This window comes from Pipistrellus kuhlii, unplaced genomic scaffold (assembly GCF_014108245.1).
Source record: "Pipistrellus kuhlii isolate mPipKuh1 unplaced genomic scaffold, mPipKuh1.p scaffold_m20_p_11, whole genome shotgun sequence".
NCBI classification, from domain to species: domain Eukaryota; kingdom Metazoa; phylum Chordata; class Mammalia; order Chiroptera; family Vespertilionidae; genus Pipistrellus; species Pipistrellus kuhlii.
The window spans coordinates 51,972,655-51,989,788 of NW_023425416.1; the positions used below are offsets into that span (position 1 = coordinate 51,972,655).

The 17,134-nt window shown below is 47.1% G+C and overlaps 1 protein-coding gene across 1 annotated transcript; it reads right to left on the reverse strand.

Moving 5' to 3' along the window:
• Positions 1–509: 509 nt before the first annotated feature.
• Positions 510–16,887, reverse strand: IHO1 (interactor of HORMAD1 1). Its single transcript, XM_036432285.2, has 8 exons — positions 16,734–16,887; positions 16,532–16,602; positions 15,409–15,583; positions 13,557–13,720; positions 7,454–7,502; positions 7,190–7,277; positions 1,825–1,928; positions 510–1,560 (listed from the first exon to the last, which is right to left on the reverse strand). Exons 2-8 carry the CDS (start codon positions 16,585–16,587, stop codon positions 538–540), a joined length of 1,659 nt encoding a protein of 552 aa, XP_036288178.1. The 5' UTR covers positions 16,588–16,602; positions 16,734–16,887; the 3' UTR covers positions 510–537.
• Positions 16,888–17,134: the final 247 nt, after the last annotated feature.

Below are 17,134 nucleotides of genomic sequence, written 5' to 3' on the forward strand. Positions count from 1 at the left end.
AACAAAAACTTCAGCAACAGATAAAGGGAAAGCAACGTTTCCCACAAACGCTGCTCTTCCCGGCCCCACCCGCCCTCGGGGGCGTCCACGGAAAGGCTGCCGGCCCTCAGCCGGAGGAGAGGGGTTGTGGCGTGGGCAGTGGTGCTCTGGCACCTGTTTGGTGCCATCTCTGCGGCCAGCAGCTCTAGCGCTCTGTTCGCCGGACTGACTAGCGTGGCCAGTCCACAGACCGAACACAAATACTCTCGCAGCGACGCTGGGAAACAATCCAGGGCCCGGGAGGGGGTGGTCCGTGTGGAGAACAGGTTGAAGAAAAACAAGCGTCTGAGGGTCCTGCTCCTGCAGCCCCACCAGAGAGGCCCTTCCTCTCAGGTCCCCGTGGAGCCAGCCCCCACCACACCCGCCACCGGCGTCAGCGCAGTGCCCGGCGTGGGCAGCACCAGGTGCCAGAGCGCCGGCCCGCCCCTTCCCGGCAGCCCTGAGCCTGGGCAGCGGGAGCTGTAGTTTCTCTCCGGGGCCACCAGCCGTCCCGGCTCCTCAGCAGCTGTCGTCGCTGCTGTCGAAGCCCAGGCGGTAGGGCACAGACCTCCGGGGCGTGGCCTGAGGGGCCTGGCCGCCCTCCCGGGTGAGGTCGCTGAACCAGCGCATGCGGGGGTCCCCCTGGGCGCTGTCCTGGGAGGAGTGCCCACTGAGCGGCCGGAGGGCCCGGGGCACTGCCTGCGCGGTCCTGGGTCTGAGAGCTCCTCCCGGGGCCGGCTGGGGGGGGTTCCGCCCCAGGCACCCCCGGCGTGGGGGCTGGGCACAGGCCCCCTGCTGCTCCGGGAGGGAGCTCTGTGCCCCGGGCCTGGGGGGCGGGGGGCACAGAGGACGGAACGCACAGGCTTTGCTCTGGGGCTGTGCCTGCCTCCGCCCGGGGGGCCTGCCTCTGCGGGGTCTCGTGGGCGGAGGCTGGCCTCCTGGCCTGGGCGCCCCTGGCCCCGGGCCCTGCTCCCCAGGGTCACCGGAGCACACGGCTTTGGCTGGATGTTTGGGGCTGGTCCCAAAGTTGTTCACATCCAGGAATGTAAGCCGCGAGGCCCCGGGGGCAGCCAGGGTCCTGACGCCTGAGGCCGGGAGGCCCGGGGTGCTGGCGCCACAGTTCTCCGAGCTGGTCTTGGGGACGAGCTGACTCTTGGAGTTAGTCTGTGTGGCCTTGTCCCGGACGCCCCTGCTTCTCTTCCCTTCTCCCCCTGCCTCTTCTGGGAGAGCTGCCCGCTTGGCTCCCTCACCCCACACCTCGCCCATCCCCAGGCCCGGCCCCGCCGGTTCCCCAGAGGCCCACTGGGCCTGGGCCTGCGGGGCGGGGCTCCGGGCCCCCCGGGGTGAGGTCTGGGAGGTGCTGTCTCTCACATGCGTGGGGCCCCGAGGCCGGGAGATGAAGCTCTTCAGCTCGGCCAGGGCGCCGGGCACGTCGAGCCGGCCCAGCTGCTCACACAGCTGCTGCACGTCCTGGCTCTGCTGGGCAGCGGCGGCTTCAAGGAGCTTTAGGCCGGACTTCATTTCCACGATCTCCGCTTGTCGCTGGGCAAGGCAGGGGAAGGAAGAGGTCACCAGCAGTGCCCGCAGGGAGGGCAGACCAAGGGAAGGCCGCGGTGGGGCTGCTCTGGCGCACAGCCGGCCGCAGCTGCTGGAGGGGCCTGGGAAAGGAGCTGACCCTACCCTGGCCCGTTCCAGGGCCTGTGTTTGCTGGCCTCTGCTCCTGGCTGAAAATGTGCAATGTTACAGATGCCTCTCTGGCCTCAGGGACAGTCACCACACTCAGGGAAGGAGCTGGTCTGTACTTACAGCCTCACACTTCTGCTGCAGCTCCAGCATGGCCCGCTCCAGGCTGCCCCTGTCCTGCGCTGCCTCCAGCACCAGCTCCCTCTGCACCCGCGCGGTGTCTTGCACTAAACACAGAACAAGGACAATTCACCTGAGGAAGATGTCGTCCAGGCCACAGTGGGGAGGCAGGAGGGAGGCTGGCATGCTAGCAGGTCAGCCTTGGAGAGGAGAGGACGCCAGAGCAGGTGCTTCCTCCTCTGTCTTTCTCTCCCTCGGCCTGGCACTCAGCCTCAGCGCCTGTGGGACCCCCAAACCTGTGGCCCGGGGAACAGCTCCTCTCGGCCCACCTTCTGGGCCGGTCAGCAGAGGGATCTTCCTGGAAAGCAGGTATGGTCCTGCCCCCTCTGGAATCTTCACTGAAATGGCCCCACTTTACATGGGCTCCCCCCTACCCCCATCTCTAGGCAATGTTTCCTAAGCGGCCGCCCCTCCGGCTGTGCCGCTCCTCTCGCAGCCTGGAGCGCTTCTGCTCCATCTGTCACTCTACCCTCTGGGCAGCACCACCCGTCCCACGGGGCTCCCTTCCAATTGCTGTCCTTCCTCTGCTCTCAGTCTCCTCTCTTGTCCGGCTGGGTGTCCCCCTCCCTGCTGGTGGCACTGTGTGTGCTCTACCATCGTCTCACCCTCCACTTCTCATCCCCCATCACGTAGGCGCTACTGAGCGTGGTGACCTGAGTGAAATCCAGTAAGTGGAGCTGGCTGCTCAGGACTGAGGGCATGTGGATTTACATATATTTATTTATAACACCTTTGTTGCAATGAGTCATCGCCATCCTCTCGCTAGACTGCTGTCATGTGAAGATGCTCTTATGTTTAGTCAATACGAGAGAGAGAGAGAGAGAGAGAGAGAGAGAGAGAGAGAGAGAGAGAGAGAGAGAGAGAGAAGGAGAGAAGGGTCATCAGGCTGAAGAGCAGGCAAGCCCTGAAACGAGGATCTAACGAAGGATCAGCCTGGTGTGGAGCCACAGCCTGAGATCCAAATGGTGGTGAACAAGTAAACAGGCCCAGAATGAGGTGGCACAGATGCTTCCGTAGGAACTATGACAACAGTAGGAGGGGCACCCACTCTGATGGTGAGCAAAGTGGAGACGGAGAAACCAGAGGGAAAGGAGCTGGCCCTGTGAAGATTAGGAAGGTGTTCGGGCACAAGAGGCAGTGAGTACCAAGGATCTGAGGCAAATGAAGCGCTTATGCCCTAACCGGTGTGGCTTAGTGGGTAGAGCGTCGGCCTGTGGACTCAAGGGTCCCAGGTTCGATTCTGGTCAAGGGTATGTACCTTGGTTGCAGGCACATCCCCAGTAGAGAGTGTGCAGGAGGCAGCTGATAAACGTTTCTCTCTCATCCTCTCTCATGGATGTTTCTAGCTCTCTATACCTCTCCCTTCCTCTCTGTAAAAAATAAATAAAAAAAGAGGGGGAGGGAGGGAGGGGGGCAAAAAAATCAATAAAATATATTAAAAAAAAAAAAAAAAAAAAGGAAGCGCTTATTAGGACTGGGAATAGACAGGCCGGTGTGATGTTGAAAAAAAAAAAAATCGTCTTCTGTGTATTTTACCCCAATAAAAACGTAAGAGACTTAAAACCCATGTGTCAACCAGTTAGAAAAAGGATGTTTACTTCTATTTCCAGTCCTGGATTCCTGTTCCTGAACTCAATTGTTCAAATAGTTCCCAGGCATCCATGTGGGTAGCTGTAGAAGACAAACGTAGTTCCCCTGCCTGGATGAGTTCCTAAAGAGCAATGTTCCCTAGCAACAGTGAACATGGCGGCACAGAGCAGAGGAGGAGCGAGGCGAGCGAGAGCTCGGCTCCAGAGCAGTGCCTGGAACACCCTGATTCTCTCCTGTCCCCTGGGAACTCGCCTTCCTTAAGGAGCTTTTGTACTAAGCTCAATGTTTTCAAAGCCTTTTTTTTTTCTTTTAAAAAGTTTCTGAAAATGACTCAAAACCATAACAGTAGAATACAATGAAAAATGACCAAATCTCTGCCATGCAGACCTTGGCTCCACTCCCTGGATTTCACATGATGAGTAGTTTCTAGAATTTTGTATTCCTACATACGCATGTCCATAGAAACAGATTGTGTGTGCGTGTGTGTGTGTGTCCCTGTCTTCTAGAAGTGGACTCACTTCATTTCTGCTTTGGCTCTGAACAGCAGATATTTTAACTTTCCTGTGAGAATGCCACTTTAGCCCACTCCCACTTCTGGCAGCTCCGTGGTCTCTCTGCGGAGGACCTGCGGCGTCCTTCCTCCTGAGCGGCCGGAGCCGGCTCCGTGGAGACGGGATCAGGTCCTGATGCTTTTCCGCTGCTGACGTGACTCTCTTGGTGGCTCTGCTCTCCCTACCGTGCTGGGAGCCAGAGCAGATCTCAGGGCCTCATGTATAAAAGGAGACTCCTCAGTCCCCTCTTTTATCCAAGCGACTCTTCCCACAGTTCACTGAGTGGCCACGCTCCGCCCAAGAAGTGTCCTGGAGCAAACCCGGTGCCAATGAGCTTTTCACTTAACAAGGAGTCAGTGTTTCCCTCCAGCCTGGCTCCCACAGGCGGCCTCATTCTTCATGACATGTGCTTGCTTAGAGAGGCATTCCTCTAATATTACAAAAACGGTGCCATGTTTTCTTAGAGTTCTCCTTATGATTATATTAATACATCAATTCATGTGAAATTAGCTTTGATGTAAGAGTTATCTATTTTCCAAAATGAGATATTTTCTAATTTTGTATGGTGGCTCCTTCTTTTTATTATCCTAATGATCATATACATATATTTAAAAATTTTTAAATCCTCACCCCAGGATATTTTCCCATTGAGTTTTAGAGAGAGAGTGGAAGTGAGAGGGAAAGCCAGAGGGAAATGTCAATGTGAGAGAAACACATCAATTGGTCGCCTTCTACCTGAGCCCAGACCAGGGTCCGAGCTGGGGAGGAGCCTGCAACCGAGGTGCATGCCCTTGACTGGAGTTGAACCAGGGACCCTTCGCTCTGCAGACTGACGCTCTGTCCACTAAGACAAACTGGCTAGGGCCAAATGATCATATTTTTCAGTAGAACTGATACCTATTGGGTAAAAGTACTGCTCTCTTCTAATTAGCTCACCTAAAGCCAAGATAAATAGGATGTGGATGGCCTTGGTAATCCATTTTATTTTTTAATCCTCACCCAAGGATATTTTCCCCATTGCTTTGGTACGTTTTTATTTTTCTTCTTTTATTTATCAGAACGTAACTCCTCTCCTGACGCAAAACATACACACATCCAAGGAGCAGCTCATGAAAAACAGCAGCAACGGAATCAGGGGGCAGCGGGACCGTGTCTCGCACCAGTCTGTGTGCCTGGCTCAGGAATGCCATTGCTTTTGAGAGAGTGGAAGGGAGGACAGGAAAAGGGGAGAGAGAAACATCAATTGGGTGCCTCCTGCAGGAGCCCCGATGGGGGGCCTGGGATCAAATCTGCAACCCAGGTATGTGCCCTTGACTGGGAATCGAATGCGGCCAATGCTCTAACCACTGACCACACTAGCCAGGGCAGAAACTCATTTCATTACTCTGGCCCTGGTGTCCTTAGAGGAAGAACAGGAGGAGGTAGATTAAATGGCTCTGAGTAATCCTCCTGGGTGAACAGGCCACCGTGCCGGGAAAGACCTGTGAAGGCACCAACTACACGCGACAGAGAGCTCGTTACCGCAGGGGACTCCCCTGTCCTGCGGGCACGGCGTGGGCACTGACGCTGCAGCATGTGCGGCTGCGAGGCCAGTGGCTGGGCCAGCGGGGCTGCCTGGCCGGGGACAGGGTTTGTCTGATGCTCCCAGGACTAACTTCCTGCTCCTGACACTGCCTGCCAGGAAAGGGGATGACTGAGCAAGGTGCTTATGCCCATTTTCAAGAATGGCCAAGATCGGTTTGGCTCAATGGATAGAGCGTCGGCTTGGGGACTGAAGGGTCCCGGATTCAATTCCCGTCAAGGGCATGTGCCTTGGTTGCGGGCATATCCCCAGTAGGGGGTGTGCAAGAGGCAGCTGATCGATGACTCTCTCTCATCGATGTTTCTAACTCTCTCTCTCCCTTCCTCTCTGTACAAAAATCAATAAAATATATTAAAAAAAGAAAAAGAAAAAAAAAAAAGAATGACTAGCTTTCTAATCAATATGATGCCAGTCTTCCTGCTCATCCTGCGCTGGCTCTCCGGAGGCCTGCCTTCTGACAGTTAAGGAGCCCTCAGGGGCCAAGGGTCAGGACCCCACGCCTCCTATAAGCCAACTGAGCGCCAGTGCCTCTGCCTTGATTTGGTTTGGGGCCTTGGGCACTCCCCTTCCCTGTCTGGACCTTACATGGCACACTTGCTTGGAATGCCCAGTTTCATGTGGGAAGCAGTGGTTTCCGTGGGCACTTAGCAGGTTCCTGTCATGTGCACAAAGGCAGCACTCCTGGGCTGCTTCTGCTCTCTGTCTTGCTGCTGCTTGTGTGGGTAGCAGTGCGAGGCTTCCAGAACCCGTTTCCAAACAGATGCACAGTGGCCCTGTGTGTGGGATACCCAGGTTGGAAGCCAGCAGACAGTACAGTCTTCTTTGCAGACATATGGAGATTGATTTCTAAGCCACACAAAGGCATTAATTTTTGTAAATCATGAGCAATCCATCCCATGGCATTTGAGTAAGTTGGCTTCAATTTGTTTCAAATAGAAAATAAACACCCAGACAAATGCAAACAAGTGCAGATGCAGCCACCATCTTGCTGTGTGGCTGCTGGTTCCGGGAGGTGTCTGCCAAGGGAGAGCTGTGTGATGGCTCTTGTGTTTATTAAGGGACAGGGTCGCAGTTTCAGTTAAACAAAACTCACCAGTCGGCAGAGCAGGGGACCCTAACCACAAACTGACGGAGGTCCTGAAAGAGGCTGTGATTCATGTAAAAAGCTCTCATTGGAACCCAGGCCCCGGAGGACAGCAGATGGCGGGTGTTCTAACCCTGAGGGAAATCTCCATTTCTAAGCCCTGGGAGCAATGCCTTTCTGACAGCACAGCCAGCCATTCTGCTGAGACCGGGGATGCTGCGGCTGCCTCAGGCAGGGAGCTGAGAAATCAGAGCTCCGGCCGGTGACTGGGTGGACGATCAGTGCGGCCCAAAGGCACCTGGGGACAGGGCCTTCCCACACAGAGCGCCCCACCCCCCACCCCGTTGGGTGCACGTCACTCTTCAGGACTAACCTTCTGCCCCAGCCTGACATCTGAAATGCAGAATGGAACCTCACTCCCTGCAGAAACCTGGCCAGGGTCACAAAGTTCACACCATGCTCCATGCCCTCTGCTGATGCCCTCAAACAGGAGACACTCACAGGTCTTGGCCACGGTCTCCAAAGAATCCAAAATAGATTGGCTTCTTGAATTGAGATGTTCCTCAGACTTTTCCACGGATGTCTGCAACTAAGAAAACCAAAATTAAGAAAAAAATTCACAGATTGTTACTAACTTGGAGAATTGTCATTTAATGATAAAAAAGTGTTAACATACTGCTATTCTACATGAACTAAAGTCAGGACAATATAATTATTAAACTTCTTTAAGTGTAAGATGTTCTAACTGAACTTAGCTCTGCGTACCTTGTGGGTGCTCTCTCGGACATGGGAGATGAAGCCATGCAGAGCCTCGCTGGAACAGGAGAGAAAAGAGAATGCATGTTTGAGACGTCTTGAAACAGATTGGATTCCATGAAATGGCAGGCATCCACCTGGTTAGCACAAAACCAGCCCTTGGTCAGAGTCGGAGACCCAACCCCGAAAAACCTCAGTGTCCAGCTGAGGAAGGAGAACACAGACTTTCCACTTTTCTCTTTAAAATTCATTCTATGTGCATCTTAAGTGAGGCTACATTTTAGCAGCTCACGTAGTTACCACAGTGGACAGACAGGCTTTCACAGTTCTATGCACAAAACTACGTTTTAGCCAGTGATGGACAACATCCACATCTTAGCTCCCATAGATAACGGAGCTGAAAAATCCCTGTCACCTCGCTGACTTCTAACTCCTGGACACATCTTAGTCTAATGTAACTATAATAGTTAAAATAATAGAATGAGGAAGTAGGGAGACAATTTTGGGAACAATATTCATTCCTTTTTTAAAAAAAATATATTTTATTGGTTTTTCACAGAGAGGAAGAGAGAGGGATAGAGAGTCAGAAACATCAATGAGAGAGAATCATCGATCAGCCGCCCCCCGCACACTCCCTACTGGAAATGTGCCCGCAACCACGGTACATGCCCTTGACCGGAATTGAACCCGGAACCTTTCAGTCCGCAGGCCGACGCTCTATCCACTGAGCCAAACCAGTCCTGGCAATATTCATTCCTTTTTTAATATATATTTTTTAATGATTTCAGAGATGGAGGGGAGAGAAAGATAGAAAGGTCAATGATGAGAAAGAATTATTGATCGGCTGCCTCCTGCATGTCCCACACTGGGGATCAAGATGGCAACCCGGGCCTGTGCCCTGACAGGGAATCGAACTGTGACCTCCTGGTTCATAGGTCGCGCTCAATCACTGAGCCATGCCTACTGGGCAATATTCATTTCTAATGGGAAAAAAATTATAATTATTCCTCAAATAAATATCCTGCTTTTGAAAAGATTCGGATATGGATTGTCATTTAAAGATTTTATAGCTTTTGGTTTTTTTTAATCTACATAATACAAATATAAATACCAAATTTCAAACCCCAATAGGACAACTCTTCATACCAAATCTTTTTGTGTTCCACCAGATCGACTTTGAAAGGAGAATTTAATAGAACCATTTGGAAATCTACAAACCATATGGTGGTTTTTCTTCGATGAAAGATATTGGTATATTACCAATATAAAATATTTAAAATATCTAAAAACATATATATAAAATAAAAAAGTAAATTAATCAAGGATGTTAAGAATAGCATGTTATTAAAATATAAAAGAGAATTAGGGTACCTAGAAATATAACAGAATTTGAAGAAATACAATAGTTAGAAACATAATAGGAATAGAAGTAGAGATAAAAATATGGTAGAAATAATTAAGGGAAGATGATAGAAAATAGATCAAAAGACAAAGAGATGGAAAATAGTTTTTAAACAGAGGATCAATGAAGGAGATCCAACACATACCCAACATTGAAGATTAAAAAAAAAAGTGAGAATAGAGAGGTTTGTCAGAAATATAATAAAAATTCCCAGAATGGAAAGTCCTAAGTTTATAGGTCAAAAGGAACTACCCCATGCCCAGGGATTATGATATGCCACATTAAAGCACATTACCGCCGAAACCGATTTGGCTCAGTGGTAGAGCGTGGGTCTGCGGACTGAAAGGTCCCAAGTTCGATTCCGGTCAAGGGCACGTACATTGGTTGCGGACACATCCCTGGTGGAGGGTGTGCAAGAGGTGGCTGGTTGATGTTTCTCACTGACGTTTCTAGCTCTCTATCTCTTTCCCTTCCTCTCTGTAAAAAATCAATAAAAAATATATTTTTTTAAAAAAGAAAGTTTAAAGAAAAAAAAGCACATTACTATAAAATTTCAAAAAATCTATGGATAATGAGAAGGTTCTAAGGAGTTCCAGAAAGAAAAAAGCAAGTGACATACACAGGAGCAAGGATCAGAATGGCATCAGATTTTAAAAAGCAACATATAAAGCAACAGGGCAAGGAAGCAATGCTTTAAAATGCTGAGGAAAAAGAATTTCCAATCTAGAATTTTGTATCCAGCCTAATTTGCCATGAACTGTGAGGGGAAAATAAAAAACTTCAGATATACAAGTTCTCAAAACATTGTTTAGGTGTCATATACTATTATCAGAAAGTTTCTGAAATATATGCTTCACCAAACCTAAGGAGTAAACTAAGAAAGAAGTGGACATAGAATCCAAGGCAGAGGATCCAACTCAGATAACAGCTGCACTACAGACTGAGAGTCCCAAGTTCAGATCAGAATTAGGAAGGATGCCTCTGAGAAGAAAATGACTCTGAAAGAATTTCTGATGTCTTTAAATATATAACAAGCAGCTTTTTCAGTCTGGCTGCTGCATTTGGGAATAGACTTATGATTCCTACATAGAAAACTAAGCAATGCCCTGACCAGTTTGGCTCAGTGGATAGAGTGTCGGCCTACGGACAGAAGGATCCCAGGTTCAATTCTGGTTAAGGGCCATGTACCTTGGTTGAGGGCACATCCCTAGTAGGGGGTGTGCAGGAGGCAGCTGATTGATGTTTCTCTCTCATTGATGTTCCTAACTCCCTATCGCTCTCCCTTCCTCCCTGTAAAGAATCAATAAAATATTTTTTTTTTAAAGAAAAGAAAATTAAGCAAAAAAGAATGGCAATTTTGAACATTAGGAAAATGTTATAGTTTATATATTATAATTTTCCTGGGCCATCTAGAGTGGTTACAGAGTGATAAGGATATAAAGATTGAAAAATGTTTCTATAGCTATATTAGATTTTGTTTTTTGCCATAATTTATTAAAATTATGATTTTTCTGCCTATCATATAAATGAATATTTTAAGCTTGAACGTTTCCATTTGGGTCATGGGAGAGGGCTCCAGGGTGGTTAAAAGGATGACTACTGGTTTCAGGGAGAGGCTCAGGCAAAAGCTAGACACCAGGTGATGCAGAGGGGCCCCTCAATGGCCTCTGGGCTCTAAGGCTTCTAGTCATGCTAGAGGAGCAGCTGTTCTTAAAAAACAAACAAACAAAAACACACACACACACACACAAAAACCCCAAAAACTTTGATGTTGAAAGCATTACAGATGTCCTTCCTTTCTCCACTGACCCCTCCACTGAGGAGGAGCCTTTTGAAGAGATAATTGCCCGCCTGGGTCTGCAGAGGTGAGTCCGGTGCCGCCCATCTTCTTGATGAGTTCCACCTCCTCACCCAGGAAGCCCTTCTCCAGGACGTCAGAGCTGAGGGCCTGTGTGGGTAGCATCCAAGGCCTGCAGCCCCACAGGGCCAGGTTTGGGTGCTCTGACTGCGCTGGCTTCCACGGCGTCCTGAGTTTTGCCCACTCATCTGGGGAGGCTTCAGCACGTCCTGGAGGAGAATGCAGCCACCGTGCTGGTTTGTATCTTTAAGAGACCTGGACACCCTCACGCTGCTTCTCGGCCAGGTCACAGAAGTGGCCCACACGCTCCAGAGCGGTGGTGAAATGGAAGCCCAGAGAGAGGCAGGTGTGGGAGGCCGCAGGGGCAGGCCGACCAGGCGGTTGACCGTGGCCTCCACCTCGATGGAATAATTCTTACGGGTGTGGGAGCTCACGGCTGTTCGGTAATCGGGAATTAAGGTAAAGAGCAGTACTGGCTGATCTCAGAGGATGAGGATGGCTGAGGTGGTTAGAAAGAGGTTGGAGGGTGGTCAGAGGCTGGAAGAAAGGGTGGCCCTGGGTCTTCTCTGTCCACTGTTGAAACAAAAAGCAAGTCCAGGGGACTGGCCAGGGGACACTGCCTTGAATTCTTTTTATTTTTATTAATAGAGAAAAACTCTCCAGAGTCCTCATCATTCATTCTCTTTATGTAAATACTATATACATTTTTTGCCATCTTGTAAATAATTGTTAACAGAAATTCATTTCACTACAAAAAATAGAGGAGAAAATGAAACAGAGAGAAAGAAGGAAAGGGAAGAGGGCCGGAAAGAAGGAAGGAAGGAAGGGAAGAAGGAAGGAAGGAAGGGAGGAAATATCAAGTAGGATTCAATGTTTCAAGAATTTTTTTCAGTTCAGAAACATCAATCAAACAAAATATAACCCAAAGGCCCAGAGAACAAAACATTAAGGCTGATCTATGTGAAGCAGTAAGAGGGTTGAGGGCACCGGGCTGATCTGCAGTCCCTACCACAGCCTGAGGGGCCTCTGAGGAGCCCCAGGGTGCTGGAGCCTAGATTCCTAGGGGAAAGAAGTCTGTCAAAGTCTAGGAAATTTTTATCAACAGAATCAAAGTCTTCAAGTAGAACATTTTGCTTTTCTAACTAAAGGAAGATAGTTATGCAGTATAACAGATACCTAATCTAGGAATTCCTTTAAAAATCTGGCTCCTTCAACATCAGAGCACCAGTGGTGATGTAAGCAACACACCTTCACTGCCACAGAAATGATGAAGTATATCTCTGCTTGGGTGTTATGATTTCTGTGATACCTAAAGATGTAGCCTTGGTAATAACTTACTAAGAAATGAACATGTTCATTTCCTCAATGGCTTCATTTTATTTTAAAAACTAGAGCCCCGCTGAAACCAGTTTGGCTCAGTGGATAGAGCATCAGCCTGTGGACTGGAAGATCCCGGGTTCTGTTCCGGTCAAGGGCATGTATCTTGGTTGTGGGCACATCCCCAATGCGGGGAGTACAGGAGGCAGCTGATCGATGATTCTCTCTTATCGATGTTTCTACCTCTCTATCCCTCTCTCTTCCTCTCTGTGAAAAATTAATAAAATATATATTTTTAAAAAATAGAGCCCTGGTGCATGAAATTTGTGCACGGGTGGGGTCCCCAGGCCTTGCTGGTGATCAGGGTCGATCAGGTTCCCAGCCTCCTGCTTCCATCGCTGCCTGTGTCAGCCACCACCCACCCCTGGTTCCCTGTCCCAGCTGGAAGCCTGACCCTATTCAAGTGATTGGGGCCTGCTGGCCAGGGGGAGGGACCAGGAGGTTGGTGCCTGCAGGCTGGGGACAGCTCCTGCATTGAGCATCTTCCCCCTGGTGGTTACTGTGCATCATAGTGACAGGTCGTTCCGATCATTCCGTTGTAATGGTCACTTGGGATTTTATATATATAGAAGATATTGTAGCTCTAAATTATTTTGTTTTAAAAATCAATAACACTAAAAGAATATAAAATTTAGCGTATATCTAAAAAAAATCAACATTTAAAAGTGAGATAATCAGTGTGCACTGTGGACTTAAGAATTCACATGCTATGTTCTTTTATATTGTATATATATATTTTATTAATTTCCGAGAGGAAAGGAGAGGGAGAGATAGAAACATCAATAATGAAAGAGAATCATTGATTGACCACCTCCTGCACACCCCCCACTGGGATCAAGCCCGAAACCCAGGCATGTGCCCTTGACTGGAATTGAACCTGGGACTCTTCAGTCTGCAGGCCAACGCTTTATCCACTGAGCCAAACCAGCTAGGGCACATGCTATGTTCTTGCTCCTAAAACAAATAATGTTATCTTTTTTCCTAATTCCAATGATCTGAAAACAAATTAAAGGCAGAATAAATATAATGCTACTTGAATGTTGAATTTCTCTAAGAAGTTCTTTAGCTGACTTTTCAAAGGGGCCAAATCTGCCATAAGTTATACTGACAAGAAAGCAAATAAAGAGTAATTTAAGAAATATATATTTTTTTATTGAATCAGAGAGGAAAGGAGAGAGAGAGATAGAAGCATCTATAATGAGAGAGAATCATTGATCACTGTCTCCTGCACACCCCCTACTGGGGTCTGAGCCTGAAACCTGGGCATGTATCTTGACCAGGAACCAAATTGTGACCCTATGGGTTCATAGGTGCACACTCAATCACTGAGCCACACTAGCCCGACAAGAGTAATAATTAGATGAATTATGAAGGCAAGAGTGCTATCATGCTGAAATTGAATTACTCTTGGCATTCCATTTTCTGTTTTCCTCATAAAAGAGAAGATATCTTGTCTGCTTGAAAGGTTTGATTACCTGTCACATTTATCTTTTGCTATTTTCTTTTTCTCCTCAAACTGTTCCAAAAGGCCTTTTGATTTTCCAACTGGCAAAGGGAGAGGAAATAAACCTCCATCATTTATATCTTCTTCAAATAGCTGGGGTTTTGTCTGGTACTTTGTGAAAATACTAGGTTCATTCTGTTAAAAAATCATTATGGCATTTCACATATAAAAATACCTATAACATTCATTATTTTTTATAAAATGTAGAGTCATAATCATAATACTAGTAAGCACACATCGTAAAATTCCAGCTAAAATAGCTTAAAATCAATTACATAAATTTAAAGGCAACAACAGCTAATTATTTCTCCCATCAACTATTTTATTTATATCTTTAAAAGTTTATTTTTAAATATAGTTGATATAAAATATTAATTATATTAGTTTCAGGTGTACAACATAGCAATTCAACACTTATAGACCTTCCAAAGTGATAGGTCATCACCTGTGTGATCTAGGTCTAGTAACCACCTGTCATGTTACATAGTTATTACAACACTAGAGGCCTGATGCACAAATTTGTGCAAGAGTAGGCCTTCCTTCCCTGGCTGCTGGCACTGACTTCCCTCTGGCACTGGGGACCAGGCTTCCCTCACAGCCCCAGCTTCATCCGGAAGGCTGTCCAGAAGGGCGTCCGGTCTAATTAGCATATTATGCTTTTATTATTATAGATTATCGACTATCCTCTATGCTGTACATTACATCCCTGGGACTTATTTTATAACTGAAAGTCTGAATTTTTTAATCCCCTTCCCCTTTTCTGCCCAACATCCTACCCCTCTCTCCACCTCTGGCAACCCTCTGTTTACTACACAGGATTATTTATACTATCTCTGAGATGATGAGTTAACATTTTCATATTAACAAGTTTAACTCGAATTGCTGTTGCTCAGCTGCTGGTGGACTAGAGTAGCTGGTAAGATGGACATGAACTGGACAGTGAGCCTGCGGACACATGGTGAGCCAACCCCTGCACGGGATGCAAAGCGCACTCTGGAGCAGCTCCTGCATGCCACAGGGCACAGCTTTCGTACTGAAATACTCATCTCACAGCATGCCCTCCTACTTAAAGCACTGAGCTAAGCTTATTTGTTATATTCTGTTTGATGCAGACAAATCTGTATATAAAATCAAATTTAGTTCTAGACCAAAATAAATATACATAAATTATTTCTGACTCATAAATAAAGACATGCTGGTTTTAAAAAGTAAAGGACTCAGGAGACTTGGTTTCTCCCTCTGGCCCTTATTCATTAACTCAGAAGCCGCACGTCCTTCTTCAAGGAGATAAGTATGAAAGGTTTATAAATAACAGTATGACTAGTCATAGAAAATGTCATGCCATATTTGGATCTCTCTAGATGTGGTCCAGGTACTGGAACAATTCTACTTTGGAAGCATCAGTTGAACATCTTAGCTCTGTGAGGGAAGAGGGACAGGCTCCCGCCACCACTGCTGCACTTGTCAACCCAGCTTGTGGCTGAGCAGCGCTCCTCAGGTGGGAGCGCACTGACCACCAGGGGCAGCTCCTGCATTGATGTCTTCCCCCTGGTGGTCAGTGCTCATTATGGAGACCGGTTGTTCCACCATTCGGTCAATTTGCATATTGCCATTTTATTATATAGGATTATATAGGATGCTTTAGTAATAGAAGAAACTGCAGATATATTTTTTGCATTTCAAACTACCAAATAAGCGAATCACCAATAAGCACAGATCCATTTAGAAGAGTCAATATAATCAAACAGAATAAGTCATCTTTATAGCTTATCTCCATAATGGTGGTGAAATGAGTGCAGAGAAATTCTGGCAGTCAGACTCACATCCAGAGAACCCTTTTGTAACGGTTTTGGGTCTCTCAAATGGACACCAACATCCAACGGTGCTGACAGGGTCTCTGAACTTTCTGGACAGAACTGGGATCCAAAGAGGAACTGAGAGTCACTGAGACTGGAATAATCACTCTGATTATTAGCCCAGCTCGATGACTTCGTGGTCCTAAAATTAAGCAAAAAAAAAAAAAAGTCTAGCAAGTGGAAAACATTTTGAACAAATAAAATCACTATTCATTTTAGAATATTCTGGGCAGAGTGCTAGCTTATTCTGACTTCTCAGTCCCCTGAACACTGCCACTATGGCCTATAAAGAAACAAGAAAAAGTTGAATGCCAGGTATTTTGATTACAACAACCTGGGAACAATCAGATGGGAATTCAAACAATAACACCATTATTGCTTGTACAGTAGCACTGTAGAGTATTAGCACCATTTTGGAGATCAAAGTTCATAAAATTTATAGGGATTAAGAGAATATTATCTTTTTAAAAGTTGAATCTTTTCATCACTAAAGGGATATGGCATATGCATATAAGTGAAGCAATAAGTTAGATTTACATATAACCACATGACTAAGTCTCAAACTCTGATTTTGAGTTCAGAAAAAAGTAAAAACTAAATGAGCACTATTACATATCATTTATGTAAACTTTTAAACCTACAACTACACCATCATGAAGGTGGGGCCCTCCTGATGCCCCCCCACCCTCCCATGTGAGGACACAGCAAGCCAGGAAAGGACCTCCCCAGCTGGTATCAGGTTCTAGGACTTCCAACCTGAACGTTTCTGATGATTAAGCCATCATTTACGGCACTTTGCTTCGGGAGCCCAGCAGACTGTCTAACTCTCACAGTTCCTGGGCACCATAGCCCCCAGGCCCAGTGCTGGACAGCGTCATTGCTCAGTCCACACCCACAGCTGAATGCGCAGTACTTTCATCATCATTAAATAGGCGGAAGGAAAAAGACAAGTACCGGAGGTGCAGCAGTACAGGCAAGGAGAAGAAACTATGGGGTAACTCAGTAACCAACAGGAAGGGGAGCCTTTTTCTATGAAATAAATGTAACTAAAAGATCTTTAAGTATCAAACTATATAGCCGAGAAACTTACCCAGAGGCTGAGGGAATACTGAGCATATCTTTGATATTCCAGACATTAAAATTCATTTCTTATGATTATTCCTATTAAAAAAAAGAGAGAAACATTTAAAAGGTTAATATAATCCCCCCAAGATTGCTTTACTGGTGATGATATGTAGATGAGGACATTTTAGTAACTATATTTTCATTCAGTTAGTGAAAACTCCCATTACCTATGAGCCAGAAACAGGCATTCTCTGTAGTTAAACTTCATACAAATTTCTCTCCTTGATCCCACCAGAGAGCCCCGTCACCTGTGAAATAGTAAATCCAACTTCTATCCTCAGCTTCCTAGGTCTTTTCTCTGGCCACCCTACTAATAATCTCCTTTTAGAAAATGCCCAGTAGCCGAAACCAGTTTGGCTCAGTGGATAGAGCGTCGGACTGTGGACTGAAGGGTCCCGGGTTCGATTCCAGTCAAGGGCATGTACCTTGGTTGCGGGCACATCCCCAGTAGGGGGTGTGCAAGAGGCAACTGATCGATGTTTCTCTCTCATTGATGTTTCTAACTCTCTATCCCTCTCTCTTCCTCTCTGTAAAAAATTAATAAAATAGAAAAAGCCCAGTAAATCCC

Bases quoted from the DNA above. Each gene is read 5' to 3' on its own strand.
- IHO1 (XM_036432285.2), bottom strand. From the start codon at position 16,587: ATGAATTTTAATGTCTGGAATATCAAAGATATGCTCAGTATTCCCTCA. The intron at 7,278-7,453 runs GTACGCAGAGCT...TGGTTTTCTTAG, and splicing joins TCCGAGAGAGCACCCACAAG to TTGCAGACATCCGTGGAAAA. The intron at 1,929-7,189 runs GTGAGTGTCTCC...TTCTGTGTTTAG, and splicing joins GGAGACCGTGGCCAAGACCT to TGCAAGACACCGCGCGGGTG.